We start from the raw sequence: 19,761 nt of genomic DNA on the forward strand, positions 1-19,761 counted from the left end.
ATAAATATAATTTGTAACAATCAATGCAAAGGAAGGACGAGCATCTTATTAGATAGGAAAGGATTCAACAAGAGGGTGGATGGCCCTCTATTAGGAATTTATAGGAAGCACTCCTGCATGCAGTGGAGTGGTAAGGCAGATTCTTGAGAACCTTTGGAGTCATGTATCCCTGGGAGCAAATTCAATCTTTGCTGTTTTAGCTGTGTGACTTTAGGCATATACCCTCACTAAGCATTAGTTTGTTCCTCTGTTAAATAGCAGTAATAAAACCTACATTAAAGGATTGTTTCTGAGAATTAACTGAGCTGATGAATTTGAAGTACTAGAAACAGTAGGTTTCAAATAAATGCTAGCTGGCTCTCCCTCGATTAGGTGGCATCTAAAGTAGCAGGAGCATAGGTTTTAGGAGCTATTGTAAGGAAGTCATTTAGGAAGCTCATCAGATTTTCTTAGACACCTTTGTGTCTTCGGAGCCTGACACATGGTCTGACTCAGAGCAGCCTCTGCACATGTTGGCACATTTGTTTGCTTTGTTGTCAGGGATCTGCATAAGTCATGGTCCTGGGCACTTCCAGGCACAGGCTCTCATTGAGGCTGCATGGCCGGTGGAAATGGAGTGCATAGTGGGAAGAGAGAGGGCTTTGGAATCAGACACACAGTTGTTCAAATCTCAATTCTCCCATGGGTCAAGTTTCTGAGCTGCAATTTTCTAATCTAAAGCAATACTCAGGTGAGTGACGGATGAAATAGCATATGCAAAGGCACTTGATATTCTCTTCTCAGTGGATTCCCCTCAACAAGCCTGGGAGGTGGGTATTGCCATCTACATTTATAGAAGAAGAAAAAGGTATAGAGAGTTGAAGTGAATTGTTTACCCAAGGAAATAGCAGAGCTGGGGTTCAAGCCAATTCCTGCAACCTCAAAGCCATCATCTCTCCCTTCTAATTCCTGAGTGAAACATTTCTTGACTGACTACCATGTACCAGCTACTATGCTCAGTATTTCTGCTTTACCTCATTGAATGTTTAGTTCCCACCTGGGGATGTTAGTAAGTTCACAAGTCAATGGAATCTGCAGGGTGAACTTCCCCCAACACTTGAGAAAGTTCATTCTTCATGTGGGAAGATGGCTCACCAAAGATGGTTTCGGACAGGACACCCAAGGTGCAGTGAGGGGAGGAGGAGATACCCATCCAGATAGACATGTCCTCTCCTCAGCCTTGATCACGACCAAGGAGTGGGTGCTGTGTATCTTGGTCAGAAGACACTATCAGCTGTTAGACTTTGCTGCCAGCATCCAAAAGCTCGTGGCCCTCAGGCCTTCCCCAAACCACACGCTTGTTCTATTGGATCACACGTGTCTTCAAAATAAATTCCTTGCCAATAGTTAAATCAGGGACTTTCACATAAAAATATGTAATTTATGATTTTTGGTTTCTCTTGAGGAGCTGGATAATCTGGCAACCCTGGACTCATGTTCTCCTAGGCAACACCACATCAGCACTGTGTAATGGCTGCTTCCCTTAGGCAGAGCCAGGGCTCTCCTGTCCATCACAGTCCCCAGGAGGCCCACTTCATTCCCTTACCTACTCCATAGAGTAATTTAAATTCACGTGTAACACTCCATGCTTAGTTTATATTAATAATAAAACACCTGAGAGAGTTCCTGAGTTGCTTCTTCCTGATTGTCTTAATTTAGTAGGGCTGCCACAACAAAGTGCTACAAACTGGATGGCTTAAAAACAACAGAAATTTACCAGCTTATGTCTGTGGGGACCAAAAGTCCAAAATCAAGGTGTCATCAGGGTCATGCTTCAGAAGTCCATAGGGAAGAATCTGGTCCATGCCTCTTTAGTTTCTGGTGGTTTGCTTGTAATCTGTGGCTTTCTCTGTTGCAGGGCTACTGTAACAAAGCATTGCAGACTACTTGGCTCAGACAACAAAAATGTATTGTCTCACAGTTCTGAGGCTAGATGTCCAAAATCAAAGTGTCGGCGGGCCATACTTCCTCTTAAAGGGGAGAATCCATTCACTGCCTCTCCCCAGCTTCTGGAAGGCACCTGACAGTCTATGCGTGCCTTGGCTTGGGGCGGCATCACTGCATCTCTGCCTCTGTCACATGGCCGTCTCTCTCTCTCTCTTATTGACTGTGTCCACGTTTCCTCTGCTTATAAGAATCCCAGTCAACTTGGGTTAAGGGCCCACCTTAATCCAGTTTGGCCTCATGCTGAGTAATAGCATCCGTAAAGATCCTATTTCCAAATAGGATCACATTCACGAGACTGGGGTTTGGGATTTGAACATAATTTTTGGGAACACAGTTCAGCCCATAGCACTGATGATGTCCTTTTTCCCTCTTCCTCAGTCTGTGATTGCAGTGGGAAGTCCAGGCAGTGCATCTTTGAACACGAACTTCACAGACAGACAGGAAATGGATTCCGCTGCCTCAACTGCAGTGACAACACTGACGGCACTCACTGCGAGAGGTGCAAAGAAGGGTTTTACCGGCAGCGAGAACGAGACCGCTGTTTGCCCTGCAACTGTAACTCCAGAGGTAAGTGGGGGAAAGGGGAAAGAAAGGGGCGTGTGTGAATCACGGATGGGGAAGAGAGAGGGAGAGGGAGGGAGGGATACCCATGCAAGCCAACCAAGAGGGAAATGTCTGGAACAATTGGGAATCTCCTAAACGCTGGCCTTTTTTTTTTTTTTTTCACAATTCCAGTCTGAAAGGAAACGTTTTTTTTTTGTTTCTGGTGGTCATTTCTCATGTGGGTTGGTGGAACCGGCTGGTGTCTTTGGGGCACACTGGCTTGAATTCTATTATTAAGAGCCAGATCATTACTTTTGTGGACAGTTGACAGTCTTTGACCGACAAAGGAAACTTGCACTCTTCCAGTGAGAATTCTTTGTATCCATAACAATGCCTTTGACCAACCCTTGAAAAATAAAGAATTAGAAGGATCTGCTTCTGATGTTATGCAAGGTGTTAGTGATATAGAGTAGTACTGGTAGAAGAGAAAAAAGTACAATTTGCAGATTAGAGTCTTTTATGGGGTTGTTAACAAGACAAAATAAAATTAAAGTAAAATAAATAGAAAGCACCTAGCAGAGTGCCTGGTTCATAGAAGGAAGAGGTGGGTTTTTTTGGTTTGTTTTGTATTTGTTTTTGTAAAAGTATCCTGCCCAGTGCTAAATTCATAGAATGATAGGAAGTACACACAGATGCACACATACTTCTGTATTCCTCATGGAGAGTAGTTAGGATGCTAGTAAATATAAGAAGAGTAAGGTAGTACTGTAAATAAGTCAAGGTTTTTTAAAGCTACCTTATCTACTATCTTACTTGACATTATTTGTTTCTCCTCTTTGCTAGAAAGTGCTTGATAGTAAAATATGATAAAAAAAAAAAAAACAAAAACGAACCCACCTAACGAGTATATAGACTTATTGCCTGGCAATGACTCATGTAGTTCTGTAGACTCAATTTATAGTGGCTGCCGAAGAATCTAAAAATAGAAACATTTTTGTCCAGCCATGAATTGCTTGTTGAATATGCTGGGGAACCCTATAGATAATTGGGGTGATATAGACCCATATGCCAGCAGTCTCTCCCAGATTCACTTAGTTTGCTGTTGCTTTATGGCTTGACTCAAATTTGTTTGTCTTTGTGTCATAGAGTCAGCATACAGGCTCTTTTGGGTTTACCTATGAATCAAAGAAATTCACAAAGAAGAATTAAAAGAAAAGTTATTCCACTTTAATGGGCATTTAACCTCTCCAAAGAGCTTTTATCACCTTAGGTTATAAGGCTTTGCTGTGAGTCACTGGAGTCGTGTCATCTAAGCCAAATGACTAGGGAGAATGTAATTAGAAATCTAATTGGCTCAGTGGGGAAGCCTGGCCTGAAGACAAGGTTATTGGTCTCAGAGTAGACAAAGAACCAGCTGCCTAACAAAGAGAGACGGTACTAAAGGATTTACCATCCCGTCTCTTCTTTTTCACTGTGTAGTCCATTGCTCACCCAGCAACAATGAGCCTGGCTCTCTTTTTATATAGGGATGGCTATCCCAGATCAAGCTTGTACAGCCCAGTAGGAAGCTGTGTAGCCCAATAATTTGTATTTTGTATAATAGTTAACATGCATTACATGTTTGCCTTGTGCCAGGCACTTTTGTAGCTGCATTTCACCCAGCGATTAATTTAATCTTCACAAACAACCTTAAGAGGAGGGCGCTAGTAATATTTCCATTTTACAAATGAGGTATCAGAGGCTTAGCCCAGACAAGACTGCAGTGCTAAGCGACAGAGCAGGGGTTCAAGACCAGGTTTGCTGACATCAAAGATGCAGAGTATATTGGCAGAAAGTGTGGGTTTTGGACCCAGACGGTCTAGGTTCAGATCTTGGCACTACCAGTAATGCTGGGTCACTCTGCCATGCTCCTTAACAGCTTGCTGCTGCAGTTTCCTCACCTGTGAAAGGGGGTTCGTTCTATTTATGCCCCAGGATCATTGTGAGGATGAAAGGACGTGCGGTAAGCATGTGACGGACAACTCTGTCCTAATAAGGAAAACCCTATTTTTCTTATCAGGGTAGAGGTCAGGGTCCCAAACTTCGGCAACACTGGTCTTTTTAAATTACATGTCAGCTTAGAAAGAAGCCTTGTAGAGGCCATATATTTGGTCTAAAACTAAAAATATTTGACAACCCCAGCAAAGAGTTTAAGCATCTTTACTAGTTTAATATGTTATCCCATGACATCTTCAAGTTGGCAGTGGTTATTTTTTTAGCTGTTGGGAAACTGAGGTCTAGAAAAGTTAATGAATGGCCAATGTCATGAAGCCAGTGGTTGTCAGAGATAGCTTGTTATATAGTTCTTCTAACAGAGAACAGTTCCTTCAATAAGAAATAAAAAAATAATAATAAATCAAAACAGTGTCCTTTTGTCCCCAAAGGCAGATAGTTAGGTGTCCAGGAAAAACTCTGGGGCTATTATATCTTAAGATCTGGATAATACCAAGTACTTTTCTGGATAATGCTATATATGTCATTCTGGGAAAGTATAGACATATATTATGTATTTTTTCAATTCTCATAACAACCTGTATGCACTAACATCCCCGCCACATTGCAGAGATGAAGAAATTGAAGCTTGAGGATTTGACCTGCCCAGGCCAAGCCAATTTAGTGGCAGAGATTATTTCCACTGTATCATGCTGTCTCTGACTACAAATTAGCTGCACAAATCACTAAACCAGTGCCGTAAATTAAATTCCTTCTATGATTTCTCAATCTCCTTGTATACCTGGGAGATATTTTTCATTTTAAAATAATAACTTGAGCAAGAACTTTGTTGTATATTTCCTTTCAAATGCAAAAGACGGTGTCTTACAAAAATGCTCTCTCTCCACGGGTGGAGATGAAACCAGCAGCCCTGACAAGCCCCAACGTGGTCACGGATATTAAAATCCATGTCAGTTTCTCATAACTATTGCAACGAGGCTTATTGTTGGGTAATGACTTTGTGGGCTCAGAAAGAGGACCGAGTTATACCTTCAACTCGCATGGTCACCTATTTAAATTCCTATGGCCATTTGTGATTTGAAGGTTAGTGTGTATGTGTGCAGTTTTTCCTCACACAAACATCTAAGTCTTTGACATCTGAGAGGATATAGTGATAATTGGACTTATTCTCTTCATTTCATTTTTCATATCTACAACCCTGATTGCAGATTATTTGAGTTATTACTGAAAACAGGTCTATAAATGTGAGTGTGTGCATGTGTGTGTATTAAAAGGAATCTCAAAAGAAAGTAAACTCTCTTGGTTTAAATTTTAAATATTAATCCTTTTAGAATACCTTCCTGAGTCCTCAGGTGCCTGTAGAATCTATCTATATAAGCACTGAAAGTGCTTACTGGGACATAACTTGAAATGGGAAGCTCTTCTTCAATCTCACAATCCCTTAAAAGTTGCTCATAGTGGAGGAATAAGGATGGGTGCGTTTTATTCTAGCGAGACACTGAAAACCTAGTGCTGTAAATATTTTGGTGCCTTTGGAACATGAAATAAATTAGTCACCTTCACAGTCAGAGTCTGTAAATCTTTCCACGTCAACTTTGCAAGACCTGAATGGGCTCTTGGTACTGCAGTTACATTTTTTGAGCACCTACTGTGTGAGACACTGGTTTAGGCACTTTATACATCTTAGCTCAAAGTCTTACAACAGCTCTTCAAGGCATATGTTGTTATTCTCATTTTTTTTTTTAAATAAAGAGGAAGATTTACACCAAGGGCCCATAGCCAATAAGTGAGCGTGCTGGTGTTTGGATTGAGCTCTGTTCCGCTTCAAAGCCCGGGTTCTTTTCATGTCCCCCAGCTTCTTCTAGAGCAATGCTTTCTAAATTGTGTCTTATGTCAAGTAATATTTAGAAACACTGGCATTAAAATGTTAAACACTGATAAAAAAATTGAAAATGCTGAAGAAGCTGCATGTCTATTAATGCACTCTTGTGTTATAAATCTCTGAAAGATATAATGTGTACTATTTCTCAAGTTCTTTTGAACATAGAATATTTATTTTCACGGGATGAGTGTCATCACCTCTCAGAAGTGTTCCAGAGAATACCATTTGGGGCCATTTGGGTCCAAAGCAAAGTACAGTCTTCTCCATCTTACAATAATGATTCATTTCTGAAAAACTACTGAAGGGAGAGTTTTCTTAAGTGGAAAACAATTACCATTACATAGAATAAAAAAATATTTTGAGTCCTTGAGTCAGTATGCATTTATGTTAAAACAATCAAATTTTACTAAGGTGAGACTGCACCTGTGGTTAATGTTAGTTATCATTAGCTAATTCAATGGGGACTTTCCCTTCCCATTGCTGGGTGCTGTGACTCCATAGATCATGGCAGCCTCTAACCGTCAAACACAATCGCTCCTCTTCATTCTTATCTTGTTTAAATACTCTGTCGCCTTACACCCTGAAAACTATCCCACCCTCCTTCTCCCCAAACCCTACTCAGAACTTTCATCCTTTGACTTCACTGGCTTGACCCTTTCCTGAGATTTCTTTCCTTTCTAATCACCCTTTTCTTCGATCAGTGAAATTCCATTCCACTCTGCAGCGCTTTTCCCAGCTCCCTCTGTCTGCTTCCACAGTGAACTCACTCTTGCTTTCCTTTCCTAGTTAGCCTCTGCGCTGAGGGCTCTTAGAGCTTCACTCCCAACCTCCTTCTTGATCCCCAGATGCGTATTTCCACCTTGGTATGCCAAAAGAAACTTGAATTCACTTTGCTAGAAATTAAATTCACTCTCTTCTCTGATGATTCGACCTCAGATCCTGCTCCACCTTTTGTCTTCCCTGCTTTGGTAAATAGCAGCCCAGTCCATCTGGCTGCACACTATGGCACCAGGGCATCATCCAAGTACCTCCATCCCTCATCATCCGTATCCCGAAGTCTGTTAATCCCACACTCACAATGTCTCTCTCACAGCAGTTCCCTCCTCTTCTTAAGGAGACTTCTCTGATAGAGGCCTTCATATCATGGGAGATACGAGAGCCTCCTTGCATTACAGCTGTCTTTCTAAACTGCAGGTCTGACTTGTCACCACCTGCCTAGACCAGCAGATAGCACCCCACTGTCCACAAGATATAGTTCAGTCTCCATAGCACATGGCATACAAGACTTTTATATGCACAAAACCAATACATTCATTGATGTGAATTGTATCTACTAGTGAATTAAAAGTTCCTAGTAGGATAATGGATTTTAAAAACAACATAGAGCAATTGGCTAGTGTTTTGTTGGCATCCTAAATTATGGATAGTTTAATTATCACAAACTTTGAAATATTTGGGTTATTTTCTAATTCTCAAAGAGGTGAAGTGAACTTCTGATCACCGTCTCCCTCATCTTTGGCTCCTTCCTAGCACCTTCCACAGTTGCCCCTTTCTCTTCCTTGGCCTTCAGACATTCATGCAACAGAGATTTCTAGGCATCCTCTCTGTCCTGGTCACTGGGGTACAACAGCAAACATTAGCTAAGACAGTCGTAAGTAAAGCAGGGCTAAGTACTGGGGTAAGGGAGGGGCAGACAATTTAGATTTAGGAGCCAAAAAAGATTTCTCCAGAAAGTAAAATTTAAGGAGGGCCTAAGGGCCAAGGATAAGCCAACCAGGAGGAAGAGCATTATAGGCTGAGGAAGCAGCAAGGTGATGCCCTGAGGAGGGAAGCAGTAGAGCCCATTCAGGGCACTGGAAGGAGATCCACATATCTGGGGCTTGGTGAATGAGGAATAGGAGGTGAAGTAAGAGAAGTAAAAGACTTGCAGGCCACATAGGGAGTTTGGATTTTATTCTGCTTACAGTGGGGAACCCCCAGAGGACTTAAACAGATGAGTAATATGATTTGAGTTACATTTTAAAAGGAGCACTCTGACTTCTACATAGAGAGGTGGGGATGGAGGCAGGGTGGAGAGCGAGAGGTAGGGTCTTGGTGAGAAAAGTGAGAGCCTTGCACTGGGGTGGTAGAAGTGGAGGTGGTGAGAGGTGGCTGGATGGGATCCTCCTGAGCACCTCATGTCTTTCATCAACACAGTCTGAGAGGACCCATTCACAGCTGAGAGCATGGCTGTGAAGGAATTAATCACAGGACAAGTACTCCAGCACGTGAAACCAGGTCAAATGTACATGCCCTTCTGGACAAGGATGAGACTTTCTAGCACCCTAGGCAGTAGAGGTAATTTTGATTAAGAGGCCTTTTGGTGCTCTTAAAAGTCACCACCAGCTCTTTGCTGCATCTACTGCAAGAATGAAGACCATTCTCAGCAAACAGACTCAACATTCCAGAAAATGTCGACATCACACTGAAGGGATGCACAGAGGACCCTGTGAAAGAACTTCAATCACATCAGCGTAGAACTCAGTCTTCTTATGAAGGAAAAGAAGAGGCTTTGGGTTGACAAATGGTGGGGAAATAAAGAGGAGCTGGCAGCAGTTTGCGCTATCTTCAGTCATGTACATAACGTGATTGAGAATGTGACAGTTGGCTTCCATTACAAGATGACAACTGTGTGTGCTCACCTACTTCTCAATGTTATTTGAAAGAATGGGTTTCTGGTTGCAATCTGAAATTTCTGGGGTGAAAAATACAGCCTCAGGGTTCAGATGAGGCCAGGTGTGGATGGTTAGACTCTGAAGACCAAAACATTGAGTTAATTCTTGAAGGAAATGACGTTGAATTTGTATCAAATCCAGCCACTTTGATTCAGCAAGCTACAATAGTTAAAAACAGTGATATAAGAAGATTCGGGGATGGTGTCTATGCCTCTGAAAAAGGAACAGTTCGGCAGGCTGATGAGTGAGACCTAAGCGTTCTGCAGCAATGGAAACAAGATGCCAGACTTAGCTGTGATTTTGAAGATGCAATGAAATTCATCTGTTAAAAAACAGTCACATCATACAAGCATTGAACCTTAAAAGATGGCTTTTGCCTGCCAGAGAAAAAAGAGAATGTTGCTTATTTTCAGATACAAACTCTCCTTTAGGAGGCCAGTGGGCTTATTCTCAAATTTTCCATCTTGAGATCTACAAGATTTGAAAGACTTCTTTTAAAAAGCAGTGATCTTCCCCACTCCACCCCCACTTAATGTCAAATCAGAGGAGATATATAAATAAAAATACTTTTATGAGTCAATTTCATTTCTTTTCTTTCCTAGTAGAAGGATGAATACTCAGATAATGTGAAATGATAACTTAAGGAAGCGAGTAACGGTCATTACTTAGTCTTTATTAAACTTCCATAGAGTGGCAGTTGCTTCCTAATGCTGTATCAATTAAATATTTCCTTTCTTCTTTTTCTCTTTGTTGGTTTCCAGGTTCTCTTAGTGCCCGATGTGACAACTCTGGACGGTGCAGCTGTAAGCCGGGTGTGACAGGAGACAGATGTGACCGCTGTCTGCCAGGATTCCACACGCTCACTGATGCTGGGTGCACCCAAGACCAGAGACGAGTGTAAGCATCTGCACATATCTACTGCTGAAATAATGCTAATAACGCTAATTAGATGAACATTAGCCACGACTTACCTTTACTGAGCATTTGCTGTGTGCCAAATACTCTTTTAAGTACTTTGTATGGATTATCTAGTTTAATCCTCACAATAGCCCTAATTAGTTGGGATTACTAATATACTCATTTTAAAGGTAGAAAACTTAAGCCAGGAGATGTTAAGGAATTTGCCTAATGTCACTAATGAGTGTGGACCTAATATTCAAGCCCAGAGTTTTGGCTGTAGAACCCATGCCCTTCACCCTGACCGATACTTGCCTCCTTTTCCATGAATTAGGATGGAAGTAAAGAATCCTTCAAAGTCTAATTTGAAACCTGTTTTGACCCAAATAAATTTGGAGGTGAAAGAACTTTTCTGCATAATCTTGGTTCCCTTTAGTTTGGAGCATCTGCTCTTCCTCTTCATGTTTCTTTTTGTAAGAAGATGGAGTATACATTACAAATTACTTAACCAGCCCACTGAGTTGCAGAGCTGGCTTGGCTGTGATAGTGGCTTGAGTCAAAGTCTAGGACAAGTTGACAGTTGTCTGGTTTGTTTAAAGGGGAAGAAAGCAAGATAAGGCTAAAAATGTAGATTGGAGAGCTGAGGCTGTGAAGTAAGTAATGGTCATAGCTTTTCACCAAGGAAAGCCATGGTTACGGTGCTGATCACAAAGCAGGCACCCGGCAAATGTTGCTGAATGGAGGATGAGAGTTGAATGAGAGGATAAATGAAAGCTTGAAAGTTGTCTTAGCATGATGCACTCCCAGTGTCTCGAGTGGCATAAGGCACACTGATGCTATACCAGCTCCCCCACAGCTGGTCCTATGCTTTATTGCCACTGTTTGTTCACACACCTGCCCCTGCCTCTAGACTCCCTTAGAAAACAAGAGCTCTTTACTGTTTCTCTAAGTATCCCTAGTGCTTAGGTCCCAGTGGATGCTGATGCATGTTTGCTAATAGTCCATATGAGTAGTGCAGAGGGGTGAAGACAATGAGGAGGCCGTGGGAGGTGAAAGGTAAGGCTCGGGAAAGGAGTCCTGGCCATAATTAACAGGACTTGATACCCGATTGGATGAAGAAAGTGAGAGGGAAGGAAGAGAAAAGGGTGCCTGTGGCTGGGCAGGATTTGGGTAGCGCCATAGAACAGTCAATGGAGAAGCAGGTCAGTACAGAAAAGACAACAAGCTTGGGCACACGATATAGAAATGTATGATCATGTGCCACAACAAGTGACAGACTGAAGCTTTAAAAATATACAGTTCTTTAAAATTTTCAAAAATCGCGACCACTGGATGGGAATGCTAGAAAAGTTTTCTCACCATGGTTCCTGTTTCTCCTTTTATAAATGCGTTGAATTTTGCTATTTAAAAAAAAAGTGACAGAGACCAGTGTTGTAGGAAAGGGAAATGAATCAGTATTAAATGAAAGTACTCATTCCTTCATTGAGAAAGTCTTGCTACCTGTAAAAAAAAAAAAATACACAAAAAAGGCAACCTAACCCAGCAATTCCACTCCTAGGCATGTAGCCAAGAGAAATGGAAATGGCAGATGTTCACAGCAGCATTATTAGCAGCAACCAAAAAGTGGAAACAATATGAACACCCATCAACTGATAAATGGATAAAAATAATATGGAATATCCATCCGGTGAAATATTATTCGGTGGTAAAAGGAACGTAGTTCATTGGATGAACCTTGAAAACATTATGCTAAAGTGAAAAAAGCCAATCTCAGAAATTACATGATCCCATTTATCTGAAATGTCCAGAGTAGGCAAATCTACAGAGACAGAAAGTAGATTAGTGGGTGCCCAGATTTGGGGTAGGGGTTTGCAGAAAGTGGGGAGTGACTGCTAAAGAGTCCAAAGTTTCTTTCGGAGGTGATGAAAATGTTCTACATTTGATTGTGGTGATGGTTGCACAACTCTGTGAATATACTAAAAAGCATTGAATAGTATACTTTAAATGAATGAATTGCATGGTGGGTGAATTGTATCTCAAGAAAGGCACTCCCGAAAAAAGAACTAAACAAATGAAAATAGCCGGTAGATAGAATCAGTCATGATGAAAGCAGATATCACTAAATTAAACAACTGAGAAACCAATGGTAGTTTTTTTTATTAATGTCAACTGAACCAAATGGTCAGCCATACCGATCTAAAAAGTTTAGTGATGAGTTTCGTTAACATCCTGGTGCCAACTCCACTTCTTCAGCTCCTGGACCAGCTGAGCCACAGGCCACACTTTGAGTAGCATTGGTATTGACAGTTTGTGAACGGTCAGGATGGACAGAGATAGCTAGGGAGGCCTCCCTGATGAACGATGAATGGTGAACCATTTCCTCAGCTTGGTGACATTTGCTGGTGAGCAAATGATCCTTATGTGTTTGGTTGCAAAGCATTTGGAAACACATCCCTAATTTTTTCTTCTTCTTTCCCAGAGACCCCAGGTGTGACTGTGACCCAGCGGGCGTCTCAGGGCCCTGTAACAATGGTCGTTGTGTCTGCAAGCCTGCTGTCACCGGAGAACGCTGTGACAGGTCTGTGTGACACTTGGCCCTGGAGGCCTAGCAGTGATAGACCCTTGGCGATTAGCAATAGAATGAATCCTCTGGGTAGAATTAGAGAGAAGGGATAGCTAATAAATGTTGAAGACCTACTTCCTGCCCTCTGTCCTCAATAACTAGGCTCTCTATATATACATACTTTTTAAAATACAACTGAGCTGGGCAGTGCAACGGCGACTCAGTGGCAGAATTTTCGCCTGCCATGCCAGATACCTGCATTGGATTCCTGGAGCCTGCCCGTGGCTAAATCAATCAATCAATCAATCAGTCAGTCAATACAACTGAGCTCTCAAATCTCATTGGATTCTGGAATTCTGCTCTGGGCCCCTTTTCTCTGTTTTCACTGTGGCAGAGGTCCAGGGACCCAGCGATCCCTTCGCCAGCTGGTCCCGAATCCCAAGTGCTTGGATGCACGGTGGCATGCAGTAATGAGATCACGTGGCCGAGACGGGCCCAGAAAGGAAGGGCCTAATTGAACCTGTTGGGAAAATCCTTGTCAGAAGGACTAGCACGGCGTATGGCCATATATAACTCCACGCACAGAAAAGGAGCCGCCTCGGGTGGGATGGCGCTTCCACGCACACCTGGGGGCGAGGGCAGAGCTAAACGGGCCTCAGTGCGTGTTTGGGGCAGGTGGGGTGGTGAGGAGAGTGTCACCCTCAGTTGCCTTTCAGGGCTTTTCTTAAGAGCAGCCGGTGCTCTGACTTAAAACTTTCCCTCCCCTGACATTGTTGAGAGATGAGGAGTATGACGTTTGCCTCTAGAGCTAATGGCTTCCTCCTTACTTCCTTAAAAGTAAGAAAGTAGTTCATTGGCACCTTGCCAGTCACTTATACCCGGGCAAAGGAAATACCAGAGACATTCCTAGCTTGTGCTTTCAGGGGGTTCTTTGCTGCTGAGGTGAAAGTAGGGGGGAAAATAACTTATTATTTTAACTGTTGAAAGAGGAGCCACTTAAAAAACCTTTTTCAATTTCAAACTGTAACTCAGAAAACCATATAAAAGATATGTTAATTTAAGAAGTAGAACTCTGATAAAAATGCTCTATCCCAGTTATAGTCCCCTCTCTCCTCCCTAGAAGTAACCACTGTTCTGACTTTTATGAATCACTTCTTTACTTTTCTTTATAACTTTTACCTGAGTGTATCCCTGAATGTTAACACGTAGTTTTGCCTGATTTCCCTTCCCTTGCTTTCCCTTCCCTGCCCTTGTTTTCCCCACCTCCCCCCTTTCTCATTGAAACCATGGTGATTTTTTAACCCTCTCTTGGTAGAGAAAAAAAACAGTGCTGTTTATTTAGAACTGTTCTCATCTACTGTTCACAGCATTCCTGCTTTTCTGTGCTTTTGTACAAACGTACCCTCGACATACGGCCTGGTTGTTAATTCCACGTTGTTTGGAGAGGATGTGCCTGAGTTTGAATCTAGCCTCATCCACTCACCAGCAATAAGACCTTAAGAAAATTTCTTGACCCTACTGACCTCCATCTCCTCACGCAGGGAAATTGGAAATAAAATCCCTTATCTCACAGGGTTGTGGTGAGAAGTAAATGAGGGAGTATTTGTAAGGTGTCTGAATGAATGAACACTGAAACTGTCCTTATTTCATCTATGGGAAGATCTGCTGGGATTGGGGTGGGACAGGAAGAAACGAGTTCTCAGCAGCTTCCCTGCTCTCTTCTCTGTGGCCCTGACAACTAGAAGTTGTCTGGCAGCTGTGGGCATCAGAGAAGCCCTAAAAGGCTTGAGCTGAAGCAGAGACAGAATAGCAGTCTACCATTTTCTTTTGTTTGTTTGTTTATATGCTGTACGGCGGTGTCACCACATTTCATTATTCTTCCACGTGAGTGTCCCATTATCACGGCATCATTTGTTGAATTTGTTTGTTTGTTCGTTTGCTGTTTGGGAAGTGCATGGACCAGGAATTGAACCCGGGTCTCCTGCATGGCAGGCGAGAACTCTGCCATTGAACTACCCTTGCACCGCCTACCATTTTCTTTTGTAGGAAGCCTCTAGGCATCCTTCTCTGTCATGTTCTCACCTGCCCTTCTTCCTGTGGGTCAGAGCCCAGGCCCAGGCAGCAGGGATAGACCAGGATAGTTATCAAGACCAGGAGATCTTATGGGATCAGGACAGCTTAGGGGGCCCTGAGGCTGGTCCCTCCTTGGCCCCCTTCCATCTCTCTCCTGAAACACCTTCTAACTCTGCAGATCCCTGCCCCACCTCTGTCATGGCCATCTGACCTCCCCTCAATTCCTCACCAGTTCCCAGTCCAAGGATGGGTCACTTGGTTTCTAGACCACTAGGACAAATGCAAAGGTTCTCATGTGCTCTTGTTTGGGGGGGGGTTGAGCTGGAGTTGTCCATCAGGTGGTCTGTGAGTTGGGCTGGTCTGCAAAAGTTGGTATTTCCTTCCTCTGGGGGTAGGCAGAGCATGGTGGGAGAATTAGTAGAAAAGAGGCTGACTCATTCAGCATGCTCTTTATATGGAATAAGAAGTAATTGTGATTTCTAAAATGCCGCTACAGGTGTCGACCAGGTTACTATCACTTGGATGGGGGAAACCCTGAGGGCTGTACCCAGTGTTTTTGCTATGGGCACTCAGCCAGCTGCCACCGCTCTGCAGATTACAGCGTGCACGTGATCAGCTCTACCTTCCATCAAGGTAAATGGTTCAGTTTTTCAGGTTTTTGCTTTCTAACTTTCTCAAAGAGCTTTGTGCTTATCAACACCCCCCCGTCCCCCCCGCCCCTCCCCCCACTCCTACTCATAGGATAGGTTTCTCTAATCATCTTTATCAACCCTCAAAATGCACATTATATTGTCAGGGCAGTAAGTCATACCCTACTGCCTTGAAAAAAATTATAGCTAAACAATTTACTCATACCAGAGTATGAATGACTTAAAAGAATAACTGAAATGATACCAGATTTTTATCTCCCCTCATTTCCCATACGTATGTATTTCAAAACCACAAAAGAATTATTCGCTTGGATTAGGAAGTTTACAGCACTCTTCCTGGAGTTCATATTCATTAATAATAATACTTTCCGCATACATCAAGGGAGTTGACTTATATGAAATTAGTTAGCAAGCAACAAAACACTATAAAAATATTTGGAATTTATATTATTTCACCTGTACCTCTGGGTTTCTTTATGACCATACTAGATCCTCTCATCTCACTAAGGCCAAACCCTGTTTTATGTAACTACAACAAAAATACAAATTACAGGCAAATGTGAAGGTGCTCCCTTAACATAGGAAAGTCAGATTTAAAGATGAGATATACAGGGCAGCTGGGAGAGGGATTGGGTGAAGTTGAGACCAAGTAAAGAGGTACATGGGGAGTTTTGAGGACTGTACTTGAATGTGGAAATATAACCTCACTTACTACACACCACTAGACTTTTGGGTAAGCAAGTCTTGCCTTATTTAACTCAATAGATGATGTGGGTTTGTCCTGAATGCAGTGGTTTTATTTGTGTTCCAGATGTTGATGGCTGGAAGGCTGTCCAAAGAAATGGCTCTCCTGCAAAGCTCCAGTGGTCCCAGCGCCACCAGGATGTGTTTAGCTCAGCACGACGATCGGACCCTGTCTATTTTGTGGCTCCTGGTGTGTTAGAGATAACTTTTTCCTGGGGAAGCCAACTTATAAGACTAGGAAATAAGGATAGAAAATGGGATTAGAAAATGTAAAAACCATACCACTTAATATGCAGGGCAACATTATCTCCTGAAGAGACTTGAGGCTTAAAGCCTGTTTGATAAAGTCACCAAGACATGGCACAACAGAGCAGAGCGGATGTCCTTGGGTCAGACTGTGGCCTAGGCTCCTACTGTAAACAAATGGGAAGTTTCTACTAGAATGCCCACCAATTTCAGTAGAAATTAAAGGCTTCGGTCAAATCTGTGGATATATTGGGAAATGGAGGGAAAAGTGAAAACAAAGCATTTCTTAAAACTTTTAACACTTGTAAGATACATATGTTAGTAGTATGTACCAGGAAATGCTTTCGTTAGAATTCTAATCCTGGTTCATATCCTTAACTAAATGTGACTCCTGGCCAAGTTGTTCTCTTAACCTATCTCAACTTCAGTTCTCCTCACTATAAAATGGGGATAATAAGGTCTACCTCCAAGAATTATTGCCATCAGATGTGATGTTTGTGAAAGTACTTTGTAAATGGTAAAGGACTACACAACAAAGGGCACCATTGCTGGTATACCTGGGATCATCTCATATCGCTCTGTCATAACAGCTATGTTGTGAATCATCTAATAGATGGAATTATCTTATAATGAGTTCCTTTTAACATATCAGTAACCCTCCTTAGTAGTCAATAGTTGTATAACCCTGTCCAGTGTCATATACTGACTCTTCTGGCTAGGGGTTCAGGGCAGGGTGGTGGGTGGGTCTCATAGAACCCCAAAGGAAGTTGCCAACATTAGTGCAAAGTTACTTATTCATTGTTTCTCTAGTTTCACAACTGATCTCAATCTTTTAAAATTCTATTTCACAGCCAAATTTCTTGGGAATCAGCAGGTTAGCTACGGTCAAAGTCTGTCTTTTGACTACCGTGTGGACAGGGGAGGCCGGCACCCATCTGCCCGTGACGTGATCCTGGAAGGTGCTGGTCTACAGATCACAGCTTCCTTGCTGCCCCTTGGCAAGACACTGCCTTGTGGGATCACCAAGACGTACACATTCAGGTAAAAAGAGAGAACACAAGTGGGCCAATAGAGCAAACTGTGATGAGGTCCAGTTCTCAGTGCATTCATTCAGTCAGCATTCATTCATTCAACGAGCATTTTTTGAGTGCTTTCTAAATGCTGGTCCTGGTGCCACATACTGGTTAGAACATTCCTGCCTTCAAGCAGCTGACGGGCTAATGGGAGAGAAGGAGAAACAGGTAGTTAGTTGTACTGCAGCATGTCTAGTGGCAGAGGGAGGCAAGGTAGCCACAGCTGCTTTGAACACACATAGGAAGGCCAACTGAATGGGGTAGTCAGAGAAAACTTCCCGGAAGATATGACAAATGTGAAGAGGTCCTCTCTCTAAGGAAAGAAAAGGGGAGAAAGTTTAACAAGGCAGAGGAATATTATGCTTGAAGGAGTTTCATGCACTTAGGAATTTCTAAATAGTTGAGCATGAGTGGAGCATGGAGTGGAGGAGAGGAATCAAGTGAAAGATGATGTCAGAGAGATCGGCAGGTGAGGCTGTGGAAGGCCTGTGTGTGCCTGAGAAGACTGCGTATTATCTTGTAGAATGGGGATTTTTATTGCTGAGTTCAGAGCTGTCAGGGAAGGGAGCAGTTCCTACTATGTACTTAGTGTGGCATTAGAGGCTGAGATAGCAAGAGGAAGAGACATGGTCTTTGTCCTCCAAGAGCCCATGGTCTAATAGACATTATAACATGTCAAAAAGCAAGCATAATATGGTATAATAAATAATTCAGTGATGATGCTTGTTCATGGAGTTTTGGAAAGAGAAAAAAGTGTGCTAAACTCTGACTGGAAGAGCAGAGCAAGCTTCACAGAGGAGGCAGCATGTAGGCTGAGAATGGAAAGATGTTCAGGGCTTTCCTAGGGAGAAAAGCCAGAGGACAATCTACACGTGGGAAACAGTCTATGAAGTTGTGTGAGGAGGTAGAAAAGCCTAAGGCAGAAGGGAAAGGAACAGACGAGCAATTCTTGTGGCTGGAACACAGCATGTATAAAAGGAATAGACAGGTGAGGTAGAAAAGGGCTGGAAAGGAGCATATTATAGAGGGCCTTGTCAAGGTGTGTAGATCTTTTCTATGCCTGCAAGATGATGGGACGCCATTGAGACGCTGTAAGTACAGAAATGACGAGATCAGGTGTGACTGCCAGGCGCAAACAATGTGCCAAGGATGTTTTAGGAAGGGTCTTTAACAGGACCATCACAATATATTCACAGTGGTTCAAGTCGGGGTTGTTAAGAGCTGACCCCAGGGCAGGGGTGGTGGGAATGGACAGAAGAACACATATAAGGTGTGTTCTTAAATAACTGAGTGCTACTTACCGTGATGATACACTCTCGCTGCACTCCTACTTGGAATATCCACTCTCACCCTCTTGGTTTGGTGAACTTATTCTTTGGTATTCAGTTAGCCCATTCCCCCTTTGTCTTAGCCTCCTCAGAAGTTCAGGTCAAGTTGCAGACACCTCTGGTGCATTTATTTCCCTGGCATCCTCTCCACACACGTGTTATAGCACTCCCTGCAGTGTGCTATAATTACTTGTTTTCCCACCTGCCTCCCCTGCTGGACTCTGATCCCCTCACCCTGTCTGGCTCAGTATCCTCCTGCCTAATGCAGTTTTTTTGGTACAAACTTTTGTTTTATGAATCAGTAAATGAAATGCAAGCGGTAGGGTTGTTCCTGGAAGACATAGTTCAGTAAAAAGCAAAATAGAATTTTAAAAAAATGGAGGAGAACGCTGATAATATAATAGAGTGAGGCACTAGGATACCAAATAAGCAAGTATCAGATATAGATAACAAAGAAAGTAGAACCTGACTTTTGGGAAGAGTTTGTGAAATGTGCCACCATAACAAACAATTCATTTAAACATCAAGACCTAAAGAGAAAATGTAGTGGAATTCTCAGGTGGACACCCGGGTTCGATTCCCCATCCCTTGTGCTCCACCCCCTGACCCCAAAAACAAGCAAATGAATCATAGCTCTTAAGGACCAGAGCCTCTTAAACTCCAGAGATGTTGCTAATATGAGGCTTTGTATGGCCAAGAATAGAAGATGCTTAGGACCAGCCCTGCAGCTGCCTCGCCCCTTGGGGTGCCCTCCCCCATCCCATGCTGTGGTTTGCCCTCCAGACGGAGTTAACAATCTCCAAGTTCATGCCTATGAGGAGGGGGCTGCCGGTCCTACCACATCTTCTAGACAGGACTGTGAAGGACTTAGCTGTTGCCAGCTCCTCAGGAATAATTTGTCACCATGTAGGGATGTGGTGAGAGTTGGATTTTTAAAGCTTTTGGTTTTGTAGATTAAATGAACATCCGAGCAGTAACTGGAGCCCGCAGCTGAGTTATTTTGAGTATCGCAGGTTACTACGGAACCTCACAGCCCTGCGCATCCGAGCTACATACGGAGAATACAGTAA

General features: G+C 42.8%; 1 protein-coding gene across 1 annotated transcript in view; it reads left to right on the forward strand.

Annotated features, from left to right (window-relative positions):
- Window positions 1–19,761, forward strand: part of LAMC2 (laminin subunit gamma 2) — a 55,970-nt gene that overhangs the window by 15,797 nt on the left and 20,412 nt on the right. Inside the window, exons 2-8 of the mRNA XM_077157199.1 lie at window positions 2,365–2,553; window positions 9,879–10,014; window positions 12,494–12,592; window positions 15,147–15,283; window positions 16,112–16,234; window positions 17,142–17,331; window positions 19,645–19,757. Coding sequence (XP_077013314.1) covers window positions 2,365–2,553; window positions 9,879–10,014; window positions 12,494–12,592; window positions 15,147–15,283; window positions 16,112–16,234; window positions 17,142–17,331; window positions 19,645–19,757 — 987 coding nt within the window. The remainder of the gene's footprint in view (window positions 1–2,364; window positions 2,554–9,878; window positions 10,015–12,493; window positions 12,593–15,146; window positions 15,284–16,111; window positions 16,235–17,141; window positions 17,332–19,644; window positions 19,758–19,761) is intronic.

Source organism: Tamandua tetradactyla, chromosome 4 (genome assembly GCF_023851605.1).
Source record: "Tamandua tetradactyla isolate mTamTet1 chromosome 4, mTamTet1.pri, whole genome shotgun sequence".
NCBI classification, from domain to species: Eukaryota; Metazoa; Chordata; class Mammalia; order Pilosa; family Myrmecophagidae; genus Tamandua; species Tamandua tetradactyla.